The sequence below is a fragment of the Hyaena hyaena genome, unplaced genomic scaffold (genome assembly GCF_003009895.1).
Source record: "Hyaena hyaena isolate Hyena2069 unplaced genomic scaffold, ASM300989v1 scaffold_848, whole genome shotgun sequence".
NCBI lineage: Eukaryota > Metazoa > Chordata > Mammalia > Carnivora > Hyaenidae > Hyaena > Hyaena hyaena.
Window position 1 is genome coordinate 145,848 of NW_024081479.1, and position 15,434 is coordinate 161,281.

General features: G+C 37.7%; 1 protein-coding gene across 1 annotated transcript in view; it reads right to left on the bottom strand.

The window, feature by feature from the left end:
• MRPL48 (mitochondrial ribosomal protein L48) overlaps positions 1 to 3,378 on the bottom strand; it is a 62,387-nt gene extending 59,009 nt beyond the window's left edge. Inside the window, exon 1 of the mRNA XM_039219907.1 lies at positions 3,346 to 3,378. Coding sequence (XP_039075838.1) covers positions 3,346 to 3,378 — 33 coding nt within the window. The remainder of the gene's footprint in view (positions 1 to 3,345) is intronic.
• Between the last annotated feature and the right edge of the window lie 12,056 nt (positions 3,379 to 15,434).

The window sequence follows — 15,434 nt, forward strand, 5'->3', positions numbered from 1 at the left end:
ACTCTGTCTCTATCTCTTAAAAATAAATAAAAATTTAAAAAAATAGTTTTATACAGTCTGCATACAATTTGAGGCAATTTTGTTTCCAGTATATTTTGACATAAACATTTCCCTAGTTCATTAAAAACTCATTGCAGGGGCACCTGCCTGGCTCTGTCAGTGGAGCATGGGACTCTTGATCTCAGAGTTGAGTTCAAGTCCCACGTTGGGTGTAAAGATTACTTAAAAATAAAATCCTAAAGGGGAGTCTGGGTGGCTCAGTCAGTTGAGCATCTGACTTTGGCTTAGGCCACGATCTCACAGTTTGTGAGTTCAAGCTCCACATCAGGCCCATCTCTGTCAGCACAGAGCCTGCCTCAGATCCTCTGTCCCACCCTTTCTCTGCCATCCTCTGCTCATTCTCTCTCTTTTAAAATTAAACATTTAAAATAAATAAATAAAATCCAAAAAAATTAAAAATTAAAAACTCATTGCAAATTCACTTTGTAGCTGCATAAGATTCTATTATAAAAATGTATCATTGGGGGTACCTGGTCGGTTAACGTCTAACTTCAGCTCAGGTCATGGTCTTATCATTCATGAGTGGAGACCCACATTGGGCTCTCTGCTGTCAGCACAGAGACTGCTTCAGATCCCCCTCTCTTTATCCCCTCTTCTGCTTGCATTGTCTCACTTAAAATGAATCAATAAACTTAAGAAAAGAAAAAGAAAATGAGTATCTTTAAAAAAAAATGTATCCTTGGATCCTAAATTGTTTACTTTCAATACTGCAGATTATTATTATTTATTTAAGTTTATTTATTTATTCTGAGAGAGAGAGAGCACAAACACGCAAACAGAGGCAGAGAGAGAGAGAGAGGGAGAGACAGAATCCCAAGCAGGCTCCATGCTGGCAGAGCCCTACGCAGGACTTGATCCCAGGAACCGTGAGATCATGACCACAGCCAAAATCAAGCGTCCAATGCTTAACCAACTGAGTCACTCAGGTGTCCCAGTATTGTAGATTATACTAAATGTTCATATTTAAGATTACTTTTATATGATAGTTATCATGAAAAGCAGAATTAGTTCTAGATAGATTCATTTTGAGACTTTTGAAAGTATTGCCAAACTTTAGTTCACAGGCACCAAATCCTGTTTTTGCCACATCTTCATAAGCATTGAATATTAATATATTTGAAAACTTTCCAAATTTGGTTAAGTAAAAATCTAAATTCTTTTTTAATGTATATTTTGTGAAAGTATATCAAAAATCTTTGTGAATGGGGGTGCCCATTTGCTGCTCTGCTGATAGCACAGAGCCTGCCTGGGATTCTCTCTCTCCCTTCTCTGCTCCTCCCCCACTAGTGCAGGAGCATATACATATACACTTTCTCTCAAAATATATAAATAAACATTTAAAAAACCCTCTAGTTCCAAAATGAGTAAGTCCTAGGGATGTAATGTATAGCCTGGTAACTATAGTTAATAATGCTATCAGTATATTTAAAGTTGCTATGATAGTGTATCTTAAAAGTTCTCATCACATGGGGCGCCTGGGTGGCTTAGTCGGTTGAGTGTCCGACTTTCGCTTAGGTCATGATCTCGTGGTTCGTGGGTTCGAGCCCCCGTTGAGCTCTGTGCTGACTGCCAGCTCAGAGCCTGAAGCCTGTTTCAGAGTCTGTGACTCCCTCTCTCTCTGACCCTCCCCTGCTCACGCTGTCTCTCTCTCTCTCTCTCTCCTAGAAATAAATAAAAAAAAAAAAGTTCTCATCACAAGGAAAAAAATTTATAATTATGTGCGGTGATGGATGTTAACTAAACTTACGGTGATCATTTCACAATATATGCATATACTGAATCATTATGTTATATATCTGAAACTAATATAATGTTATTTATCAGTTATATCTCAATAAAATTAAATCTTTGAGAATTGGTAGTTCATAAATTGTGTTTTCTTTTTCGGCTTCTAGTATGGTTGAACCTTTCCCCCATGCTTTGTTATTTAATTGTATTTTCTTTGCGAATTGCCTGTTCATGTCTGTTACCTACTTATCCTTTGGTGTTAATGATTTTTTTCCTGCAATCTCAGCCTTTTATATACACTCTTATATTGGTTCAAGGAAAGACCACCATTCTGGAGATCATGAAAAACTAGGGGTGCCTGGGTGGCTCAGTTGGTTAAGTGTCCATCTTCAGCTCAAGTCATTATCTCATGGTATGTCAATTCAAGCCCCACATCAGGCTCTGGGCTGTCAGTACAGAGCCTGTTTTAGATACTCTGTCTCTTACTTTCTCAAAAATAAATAAACATTAAGAAAAATTACCAATATGTGACATAGAGAAAGTAATTTCTATTGTATACACCTCAAATCTGTACCCAAATATGTATCAAAATCTATAAAAGGAGGGTGATACATTAGTAGCTCTAAGATTGAGGAAAAGGCCAAGTGAATGGGGCTACCCTCCCAAACTCTTATCTTCTTTATCTAGAAGTGGTTCTTTTTTAATCCAGTTATATATATAATCCAATAAATATATTCATTGTTATACATATATTCAATAAAAATAAGTAAACGTGTGTGTGTGTGTAAATTCCTAAGTCCTTTCATCTCTAACGGCCATGGATTCCTTTATTCTGCCACAGTAGACTGTAACCAGTTAAAGAACAATTCTGTGGTTGTTATTTTCATTTTATAGATGAAGAAACTAAGGCTCAGTCCAAGTGAATAAATTATTCAAGTCTGGCTAAGAGAAAGCCAGGCCTTCCAACTCTGGATACTCCTACCTTTGGTGAAAGTTTCGATTTGTTTCTTCAGAACCCTTACCACTCTGAGATTTAATGATCCTGAGTTTCTCAAGACTGTAATACTCTAGAACCCCAAGACTGTAAAATCTCAGAAGTCTCTAAAATCGAATTTTTGTGGAACAACTTACAAAGGGAAGAAAGATGAATTTGTAGAATAGCCAGCTCTTAGCTATGTCTCCTCTACCTGCCCCACCTCCAATTGGCTATTCAGTTAAAGTTCCAAGTGTTTAAAAAGCCATTGGGGAATGAGTGCCTGGGTGGCTCAGAGCCTGGAGCCTGCTTAGGATTAGGTCTCCCTCTCTTTGCCTCTGCCCGCTCACGCTCTGTCTCTCTCTCTGTCAAAAATAAATAAACATTTTTAAAAATTGAAAAAAGTTCGTTGGGGAAATATGAAAATTACGGCTCATTCATCCATAGAATAGTTTATATTATGCATTAATTAAAATGACGAAGAAAAATACTTAGAACGTAACAAGCCGTAGATAATTTTATGCAGCATTGTTCCAATTGTGTTAAAACACAATTTGAAAAAAAAAAAAGCGACAAACTCTAACCTTGATCGATTCTGGTTGATGGAGTAATGTCATTTTTGTTTTATCACAATCTTTTAAATTATACATATATTTTTATAATCCAGGAAAAAAATATTTTAAGTTAAAAAGCGTCAGGCCACACCTGGAGTCGTCAATTTGTCTCAGAGTTGGCATGTTGACATAAACCATCTTACAGAAGTGGGAGGGACAGCTGGGCTTTGACTAGGGCGGGCTTTGAAGAGGAGAGTCAATCACCGAATAGGGTGGAGACTGATCAACTCAGCTGGAGTTCAAACCGGAAGCGCTGACGATAGCATCCAACAGGGCAAAATCCGGCAGCAAAAGCTGGGGATAACGTGGCAGCGACAACAGGCGCTCAAGGCCAGCCTGGCCCCAGAAACCGCCGCTGCCCTCCACCGACGCCCTCGCTAGTTCCGGCTCCAAGTCTCTCCCCACTGGTCCGCTGAAAACCCTTTGGTTTCCGGGGCCCGCCCCTCTGGGGCCTGAGAGAGGTGGGACGCTCCCTCGCCCACTTCCACAGGGGCAGCCATGCTGAGAGTGGCGGGGTGGAGGAGGGTGGGGCCGTTGGCTCTATCCACCAGTGCTCTATTCTCCCGGTGTTTCTCCGCCGTGCGCTTTGGGAACCCAAAGGAAAAAGTGATCGACCACTTGGGAGCTGGGCGCTCGTATGAAGTGCCCACGTCTCCTGCGCTGCCTCCAGTTCCCCGGAGGCCGGTGGGTTTTAGTTTTCTAGAGATTATGTCATCACGAAAACCTTTCCAAGGTCCTAATGCCCGTCGTTAGATCTCAGAACCATTGAAAATTAGAGATCCTTAGAGATAGGATGACAGTATAATTTATTATAAAAACTAGACAGCTTTCAGAGCGTAAGAGGATACCATTAATAATTAACGATGGGTACAACAGTTACAATTGTGGGTTGTTCTGGGACTTACATAGCCGCCCTTCTTAGAGATTAACTGATTTTAGGACCAGCTCTTTTTTTTTTTCCTTAGTTGTGGAAAAATGTAAATAACAAAGTTTTCCATTTTAACTAGTTTTTTAGAAGATTTTATTCTTATGTAATCCCTGCACCAAAAGTAGGGCTTGAATTCACAACCTAGAGATCGAGAGTCTCATGCGCCACTGACTGAGTCTGCCAGGCATCCCCCATTTTAACCATTTTTATATGTAAAATACAGTGGCATTAAGTTAATGACGTTCATAATGTTGTGTAATCTTCACTACTATCTATTTATAAAATTTGGCATCACCCTAAAGGGAAATTACCTATTAAGTGATAACTCCCCATTACCCTCTCCTATTAATCTGTTTTTTGTTTCTTGAATTCACCTATTCTTGGTATTTCCCATGTCATAAATGGAATTAAGCACTTTTGTCCTTTGGGTGTTTGGCTTCTTTTAGCATAATGGTTTCAAGTTTCACCCATGTTGTAGCTCATATAATTGCTTCTTTCTGTTTCATGGCTGAATAATACTGTACTGTATGGATATACCACAATTTGTTTATTCATTCATCAGTTGATGGGCACTTGAGTTGTTCCTACCTTTTGGCTATTATGAATTCAACTATAAACACTTTCATTCATGTATTTGTCTTTGTGCTTTAAGTACTTTTGAGTATATATGTGGGAGTGGAATTGATGGATCATGTGGTAATTCTATGCTTCAAACTTTTGAGGAACTGCCATGCTGTTTTCTATGGTAGCTGGACCACTTTATATTACCAACAGCAATGTATGAGGGTTCTGATTTTTCCATATCTTCACCAACACTTCTTACTTTCAGATCTTTGTCTTTAGTTTATATGGCTATCCTGGTAGGTGTCAAATATTATCTTATTGTAGTTTTGTTTTGCATTTACCTTATGATCGAGGATGTTGAGCATCTTTTCATGTGCTTATTGGTCATTTTTTATATATTTTCTGAAGAAATTTCCATTCAAGTCCTTTGCCATTAAAAAAAATTTTTTTTAATGTTTTATTTATTTTTGAGAGACAGATAGAGATAGCATGAGCAGGGGAGGATCAAAGAGGGAGGGAGACACAGAATCCAAAGCAAGCTCCAGGCTCTGAGCTAGCTGTCAGCACAGAGCCTGACGTGGGGCTCGAACCCATGAACTGTGAGAACATAACCTGAGCTTAACCGACTGAGCCACCCAGGCTCCCCCTTTGCCCATTTTTGAACTATTGAGTTGTAGGAGTTTTTAAACATTTTTTAAAAATTTATTTATTATTATTATTGAAGTGTATATAGGACTTCTTTATATACTCTGGATATATGATTAGCAAATATTTTCTCCTATTCTGCATATTGTTTTTTTACTCATTTGATGGTGTGTTTTTAATGCACAAAAGTTTTTAATTTTAGTCAAGTCCAGTTTGTCTATTTAGTCTTTTCTTGTCTGTGCTTTTGGTGTCATATTTAAGAAACTATTGCCGGGACGCCTAGGTGGCTCAGTCAGTTGAGCAGTTGAGCATCTGACTTCAGCTCAGGTCATGATCTCATGGTTCGTGGGTTCGAGCCCCGCGTTGGGCTCTGTGCTGATGGCTAGCTCAGAGCGTAGAGCCTATTTCAGATTCTTTGTCTCCCTCTCTCTCTGACCCTCCCCTGCTCACACTGCCTCTCTCTCTCAGAAATAAGTAAAACATTAAAAAATTAAAAAAAAAAAAGAAACGATTGCTAAATGCAAGGTCATGTGACCCATCTTATTTACAGATGGAGAAAATCGAAGTGTGTAGGGGGAAAAGCTGGAGCATGCAAGGTCACTGGAAGTTAATAACAACTGGGCCTGCACTCTAGAGTTCTGTTCACAACCAGTGATAAATAAAAGAAAACACACACTTAAAGTCATTGAGTGGAGTTTTGCCTTCAATAATAAAACAATATAATAGATTAGAATCTTCAGAACAACTTTGCTCCTAGTCTAAACAGAGACGGCTGTATATAAAGACCAAAATATGATAGTAGACAACTCTGAGTAGATAATATAGGGGTCAGTATTAAACAAATGAAAGTTGATGTCTTTGAAGAAACAAATAGGATCCTGGCTCACTTCAGGACATAGCATCTATAGAATAGCACTTTACTACATGGCCTGGAATACCAGGATTTTAGAAATCTAAATCTTTCCTGGCTGAGCTACCTGAGGGGCTTCCTACTGAAACCAAAAGCCAAAATGTCAATTTCACTTTAAGTTTTTCACTAGTGTATATTAAAAGAAATTCCCTTCCAAAAGTTGGCGTTTTATTTTTTAAGTTTATTTATTTATTTTCAAGAGAGAGAGAGAGAGAATGAGAATGAGACTGAGACTGGAGATCTCATGAACTGTTGAGATCATGACCTGAGCAGAAATCAAGAGTCTGATGGGGGGTGCCTGGGTGGCTCAGTGGGTTAAGTGTCCAACTTTGGCTCAGGTCATGATCTCACGGTTTGTGGGTTTGAGCCCCGTGTTGCGCTCTGTGCTGACAGCTAGCTCAGAGCCTGGAGGCTGCTTTGGATTCTGTGTCTCCCTCTCTCTCTGACCCTCCCGTGCTCTCTCTCTCTCTCTCTCTCTTACTCTCTCTCAAATAAATAAAACACTAAAAAAATTAAAGAAAAAAAAGTCTGATGTTTGACTGATCACCCAGGTGTTCCCAAAAGTTGTCTTTTTAAAAGTATTGGGCACACATGTCTGGAGTTTAAATTCCTTTTATTCAACAAATATCTACAGACCACTTTACATCTATTAGGTTCTTTATTCTTATATTATCCATTAATTTGTAAAGTACACATTGAGAATTTCTCTTTCTTTGACATTTACATTGTATACTCTTAAAGTTTTTTTAATTTTTTTTTTCCTGAGAGAGAGAGAGAGACAGCATGAGCAGGGGCGGGTCAGAGAGGGAGATACAGAACTGAAACAGGCTCCAGGCTCTGAGCTGGCTGTCAGAACAGAGCCCAATGTGGGGCTTGAACCCACGAACCATGAGATCATGACCTGAGCCAAAGTTGTACACTTAACCCACTGAGCCACCCAGGTGCCCTACATTGTATACTCTTCAGAATTTGAACAAGGCTGGTCCTATCATATATCCAAGTCAGGATGAATGTGGTATATATGTAATACCAATGCTTCCCCATAGCATTCATTTCTGGTCATTTTTAAATAGCATCATTATTTTTCCTTCAAGACTATAAGGTTTGGTAGAAAGAACAATTAATTAGAAATCACAAAGGTAGGAGGGAGGAATTCTCAGGACCCATTCTAATCAAAGTAAGTGGTAATAGTGGTGGGGTCATTGACATATTATGTTGTACTTTTAAAAAGAATATGGAAACTTTTATTTATGGAAACTTAAAAAATAATTTCTGTCCAAAACAGAAGCTGCACTCACCCAGCATTTAATTTTATAAGTGGAGAAATTACCAATAGCAATATTTTCCTCTTTTAAATCTACCAATCTTCCCATCTCTTGGAATCAGCTTTAAAAATAAACAAATCTGAAAGAAAAGTGTGTATAAATATGATTTTTGTACCTGCAGAGCATATCTCTTCTCAGGAACATAAAAAGTCATGATAATTCTCTCCTTTGCTCCCTCCCAAATTTTTCTGCAGAGAATTATAGGGAGTAATTTACTCTATCCTCTCTATAAAATGAGACCATTATAGTATAACATGTTTTCTGGTTCAGTCTCTCTGATGACCATGTGGGATCCCTTGGTTTTCAGACTAGAGCAGTTTCACTGCTAAGGAGAGAAGCCCTTAGCTAGTCTGTGTGGCTGCAAAATCTTATTTCTTACTAAAGGTTTGTTAAAAACAAGACAACAGGCCTCAGTGGAGTCACTTATGCTGAGCTCCATGCAACCAAACTGAGGCTTAACTTAGTGTTGGCTCTCCCAAAACTGGAATCTTAAACCAGTCAGTCAGACATTGCCTAATCAGCAGTCGTTGAGTGATCTACCTGATAGACCCTTTCCATCCCTTAAAGGAAAGTGATCTTGCCATAACCAATCCTCTTTTTTGTCTAGTATAACTTCCTTTCCCCCACTCTTTCATTTTGTACAACTCCTCAGAGCTACTTTCTGTCTCCTAGATAGGATGCATCATGGAATAAAGCCAATAAGGTCTTTAAAATTTACTCAGTAAAATTTTGTTTTTCAACAGGTAACAGGCAACATAATTAGAGTTGGCAGAATTAGCAAATAAAAATAGGGATGTCCAGTTAAATTTGAATATAAAATTTTAAGTCAAGTTTAATTTGGCATCTTATATTCTATCTGGCAATGCAATCCATAATATACCAATATTGCACATTTATTATTTCAGTGTCTTTATTGAGAGCCACTACAGTAAAACATTGGACTAGGCTTTGCAGGTCAAATGAAGGTAAAATTTGTGTCCTCAAAAATTTACAATTATTGAAAGATATAAATTAGGACACTGAAATTATATATAAGCGAACAAAAACTACACATATAATAATATTTCTACAAAGTGCTATCAATCTGTGTCTAGTTTGTTTCTTTGAATTTTGAATACTGATCCCTTCCAGCCTTTGTATTTATAAGAGCAAGAGAGTACTCCCTCCGTAGTCAAACTTTGTCTTGGAATCAGCATGGCTTTTGTCTGTTCCTTGCTATCAAAGCATGAATATCTGGTAATAAAGAGGACTGATCAATAATTTAATTCTCTATATAGTAAAATGGAAAATTAGAAAACTATACATTTTATAGTTCTTTTTTCATTTAAATTTCAGATGTGCTTTATCTTAATTCATGACTGATATTTAGTCAATAGTAGTTTGTTATACTCACACTTTTGTTTTTCCTTTGGGTAGAAATTTAATGGAATTTAATGATCCCTAAACAAATTCTTGAGAAGATGGTGCTTAAAGAAACCTTGTTAAAATCTTTTGGGGGGGCATTTCTGTGCTCTCTCTCTCTCAAAAATAATAAACATTAAACATTTTTTAACTTAAAAAACTTTTTGCTTTTAATATGTATTTTTAAAGTTTATTTATTTTGAGAGAGAGAGAGCACAAGTGGGGAAAGGGCAAAGAAAGGAGAGAGAGAATCTCAAGCAGGCTCAGTGCAGTCACCACAGAGCATAATGTTGGGCTCCAGCTCACCACAAGATTGTGACCTGAGCTGAAACCAAGAGGGGGACACTTAACTGAGCCACCCAGGCACCCCATAACCTTGTTAAAAGTCTTAAAGGGGCATCTGGGTGTCTCAGTTGGTTAAATGTCTGACTTTTGACATCAGCTCAGATCATGATCTCACAGTTGGTTTCATGAAATCAAGCCTTGGGTGGGGTTCTGTGCTGATGGCATGGAGCCTGCTTGAGATTCTCTCTCTCCCTCTCTCTCTCTGCCCCTCCTCAATTCACACGTGTGGGTATGTGTGTATGCTCTCTCTCTCTCTCTCAAAATAAATAAATGAACATGCAAAAAAAAAAATATTAGGAAAAAGCAGTGGGAAGCGAGCATCTGGATGATTCAGTAGGTAGAGTGTGACTCAAAAATCGGGGTTGTGAATTTGAGACCCAGGTTGAGTGTAGAGATTACTTGAAAATAAAATCTTGGGGCACCCGAGTGGCTCAATAGGTTAAGCATTGGACTTTGGCTCAGGTCATGATCTCATTGCTCATGAGTTCAAGCCCCACATCAGGCAGTTGGGCTCTGTGCTGACTTCTAGGAGCCTGGAGCCTGCTTCAGATTCTGTGTCTCCCTCTTTCTGCCCCTCCCCTGCTTGCATTCAATTTCTTTCTGTCTCTCTCAAAAAATAAATATTTAAAAATAATAATAAAAAATAGAGGCGTCTTGGTGGCTCAGTTGGTTAAGCATCCAACTTCTGCTCAGGTCACCATCTTACAGTTTGTGAGTTTAAGCCCTGTGTCAGGCTCTGTGCTGACAGCTCAGAGCTTGGAGCCTGCTTTGGATTCTGTGTCTCCCTCTCTCTCCCCCTCCCCACTTGCACTCTCTCTCTCAAAAATAAATAAACATTAAAAAAATAATAATAATAAATAAAATTCTTAAGGGGTGCCTGGGTGACTCAGTCAGTAAGGTGTCAACTCTTGATTTCAGCTCAGGTCATGATCTCACAATTCGTGAGTTTGAGCCCCTCATTGGGCCCTGTGCTGACAGTGGGGAGCCTGGTTGAAATTCTTTCTCTGTCCCTCACCCCCACATGCATGCTTTCTGTCTCTCTCTCATAAATAAAGAAAGCAAGAAACATTTTTAAAAATGTAAAAATAGAATCTTAAAAAAAAGAAACCTTGTAACACCTTGGCAACTGATGAATTGTTTTGAAATGTGAGTGATTTTTTTAAAATATAATTTATTGTGAAATTGGTTTCCATACAACACTCAGTGCTCTTCCCAACAAGTGCTCTCTTCAATGCCCATCACCCACTTTCCCCTGAAATATGAGTAATTTAATTCCCTAATTTGTGAGTTTATGAGGAAAATGGGTTAATAGTTCAGATACTAATGTTAAGTTTTCCATAAGATACTATAAAAGGGATGGTATTCCAAGGTGGGAGAGAGTGACATCTCTAATTTTTTTTCATTATTTTTTTCATATCTCTCCTCCAAATGATAATAATTATCTATTGAGGGTGTTTTTTTTCTCTATAGGATAAATGCTCTACAGGCATTACTTACTTTAATTCTTATGGAGAAAACGAGGCTAGAGAGATTAGAGATGTGACCTCATATTTTCAGAGGATACCTGGTGACCTTGTAAACATTGACAACAGAAAGCACAACAGCACACTTTTTTTCTTAGATGAACAGTTTTATTTTTTAATATTTATTTTTGAGAGAGAGAGAGAGTGAGTGAACAGGGGAGAGGCAAAGAGAGAGGAGACAGATCTGAAGCCAGCTCTGCGAGACCAGACAGAGCTTGACGCATGGCATGAACCCACAAGTCATGAGTTCATGACCTGAGCCGTAGTCAGAGGCTCAAACAACTGAGCCACCCAGGATCCCCCTTAGATGAACAGTTTTAAGGCACTCAATTATGAATGGAGAGATTTGGGTTAAATATTAGGAAAAACTTCCTGATACTGAGGAAGTGGAATGAGGGTGGAGAGATTTTTTTCACTATATATGCTGAAAAATCAGTTGCATCATATATGCCTAGAAGCTGATAGAGATGAAAAAGCCCTACAGATACTCTCCTGGCTCAGTAATTCTGGGAAAAGGAGTTTGCCTAGAGGCCAAAGAGGGGAACTTTATCCTCCATGTGTTGCTTTCTTTGTAGCTTCAGCCCCACATCCACTTACTGTGGAAGCTTGTACTAACCAATTTATTTAAATTCCTGCTTCTAAAACAAAAAGTAGTAATTATTTACCTATAATTACTTGGATTCTTACTTCAAATGGAACATGTCTAAAACTAAACTCACTATCTTTCTCTTTTTCTTCATCTGTATGCCTCTTTAGTTGCTACTTTTTTATTTTCTTTCTCTTAAGAACCAAATTCCTTCAATGAGCCTTCACTTCTTGCTTTTATTACTTAATCTCCCATTTCCTCATAAATCCAAATCTGATTTTTGTCTTTCTCACACAATTGAAACTTCTTTGACTCAGGCCACTGGTGACCTTAAAAAAAAAAAACCCACTTTACTGACATAAAATTTACATATAATAAAAATCACTCATGTTAAGTGTAATCCACTGATTTTTAATCAATTTAAAGACTTGTACTATCATCATCACAATCCAGTTTTAGTACATTAGTACATATGATAAAAATCATTCACGTTGAGTATAATCCATTGATTTTTAGTCAATTTAAAGAATGTACAATCATCATCACAATCCAATTTTAGTACATTTTTATCACCCCAAAAAGATTCCTGTGCCCATTTGCAGCCATTCACCTTTTTAAAAATTTTTTTTTAATATTTTATTTATTTCTGAGAGAGAGAGACAGCATGAACAAGGGAGGGTCAGAGAGAGAGGGAGACACAGAATCTGAAACAGGCTCCAGGCTCTGAGCTAGCTGTCAGCACAGAGCTCGAAGCAGGGCTCGAACCCATGAACCGTGAGATCATGAACTGAGCTGAAGTTGGACACTTAACTGACTGAACCACCCAGGCGCCCCAGCCATTTACCTTTTGAGAGCAGATTCAAAGAATGATTTTCAGTCTACAACACATGTTTTTGCTCTGATGCATATGGTACTGCTGACCACATCTTTCCTTTTGCAACTTTCTCTTCCCTTCTTTCTGATCACTACTCTCTCCTGATTTTCCTCCTAACTTTCTGTTATTTCTTCACAGATTACTTTCTCTGACTTCATTTTTTATTTTTAAAGTTTTTAGTTATTTTTGAGAGAGAGAGAGACAGAAACAGAAATAGAGAGAGAACATGAGCGAGGGAGGGGCAGAGAGAGAGGGAGATAACAGAATCTGAAGGAGGCTCCAGGCTCTGAACTATCAGCACAGAGCCCCATGTGGGACTCGGAATCATGAACCTGAGCCTAAGTCAGATGCTTAACCGACTGAGCCACCCAGGCGCCTTATTTTTCTCTGCCTTTAAATACTGATATTCAGGAGGGTTCTGTCCTGTTCTCTCAGTGTATACTTCACTTAGATAATCACATCCATCCTCATGACTACTATTGGCACCTGTAAAGTGATGCCTCCTAAATCTCTATTTCTAGTTCAGACTTGGGTTCTGAGCTCCAGACTAGTATAGTATAGTAGTAAAAAGACTTATCACCAACAGTGGGTCTTTTCTTGGGCTCTGATTATAATTCAATGTAAATAGAAAACTCATCGAAATAGGACATAAATCCTATCCTTCTTGGAGGAGAAAATTACAATTCACCCATATTTAATTAAGTTTCAAAGTGGTCAATGAAATATAAAATATATATGATCTCTGAAGTCTATAAACTGTAATACACTCTTCTCAGCAGATCTTGTAAATTAGACTTTTAACATAGCTACATCTTTATTACTTACTTTATTCTAACATTTTTTATTTTATTTTATTTTTTATTTTATTTTTACATAGCTTTTTCACCAGGAGATTGATATAAACCTAGGAGCAGGGACCAAATCTTTTTCTGCTTTGTCCTTCCAGTAGGAAAACACAGTGCTTGGTACATAGTAGGCAAAAGTGTTTGAAATATAAATAAATGAACAAATGAATGTGTGGGGGATGAGCATACCTGAAACTGAACTGATGTGTTAGTGGAGTGAACATTGGTGGTGGGCTGCCAGATGTCATTTGCAATCTATTTCCCCATCTAACAAAATTACAGTTTTATTACAATAATCTGCCTCCTTCCACAAAGTCATATGCTTTTGTATTTGTCATAGTAATCTCATTTCTCTTGCCAGTGACAGATTTAGGATAGGTATATGAAGACATTCTGGTCAGTGAGCTGTAATAGGGAGTCTGCTGGGGGGATTCTGGAGAGATACATCAATCTGTGTTCTCTCTTTGGACTTTATAGTGTCTAGATGTGTCAACCTGAACTTTGACAGCCATCTTGTCATTATTGGGGAAGCTAGTATCTAAAGAAAAAGTCAATATCCTGAGGAAAGCAGAGCAAAGACAGAAAAACCTGGTCATTACAGACATCACTAGGCAGAAATTAACCAACTCTGAAGCTTCTCTAGCTTCGAAACTCTTAATGTGATTTGCCCTATTATTTAAGCTATTTAGAGTTGGATTTTCTTTCAGTTGAAAGATTCTAACTGATAACGTTAGTAAATGAATAACAAAGCAAACAACCTATGCTTTTTTCTCCCCCCCTCTCATCAGACTACAGTGGAGTGTGGACAAAGGGCACATAACAACCCTGTTGTCTATATTGGAATACAGCTGCAGTGTAGATGTTCTTGCAAGCCTCTTCTGGAAAGACTGTTTATATGCTATATTCGCAGATTTGGGCAACAAAAACAGCAATTTAGGATCTTGCCTTTACTGATGAAAATAATGAGACTTTTCAGCCTGGCTCTAGTACTACCCAATGCTGGCATTTTCAACAGCCTTAATAGTAATAATTTTCAGGAGACTGAAGATATATATATATATAGACACTGGTTATATATGTATATATATATATAATTATATATGTCTTTATATATAAAAGAGAATTGTATATAATATGTAATATTATTATAATATTTTTATATAAATTTCAGAACTTTCACCTTTTCTCCTACCTTTCCATCTACTCAAATTGTGCTATTATGCTGAGATGCAGCTGAAATTTCATCTTTGTCATAAATATAATACATCATGAGGTAACCTCTCTCTTCTCTAATCTCTTAATTGCCTTAATGCTTTACGCTTTATTTGGACATGCAATGCTTTGTGAGATCTCTATATTGTTTTAAAATGTTGTTCAAGGAGTGCCTAGGTGGCTCAGTCAGTTGGGCAACTGACTTCAGTTCAATGGTCATGATCTCACCATTCATGAGTTCAAGCACTGCATCAGGCTCTGTGCTGATAGTTCAGAGCCAGGAGCCTGCTTGGGATTTTTTGTCTTTCTCTGTCTCTCCCTCTCCCCTGCTTGCACATGCTCTCTCTCTCTCTCAAAAATAAACATTTAAAAAATTTATATGTTGTTTGAATCGTTATTAAACTTTTATTTTTTTAAAAATTGAAATTTAAAAAACTATCTTATTTTATTTTTATTTTAATTCCAGTATAGTTAACATTTAAGCTTTTCATATGTCTTTCCTTTTCAACTACATTTTAAGTTTCACAATGGCTGAATACACGTCAAAATATCCTCACACAAATACCTCATTTATTAGATAATAAACTGTCAACTTATTGTTTTATTTTATTCTTAATATTTATTTATTTTTGAGGAAGACAGAGACAGAAAGACAGAGACAGATCACAAGTGGGGGAGGACAGAGAGACACAGAATCTGAAGTAGGCTCCAGGCTCTGAACTGTCTGCCCAGAGCCTGATGTGGGACTCGAACTCACAAACTGTGAGATCATGACCTGAACCAAAGTCAGATGCTTAACCGATTGAGCCACTCAGCTGCCCCTAAATTGTCAATTTATTAAATTATTAAACAAAATGATTGTTTATTTTTATTGTCAATTTTTAATTTAAAATGTCAGGAA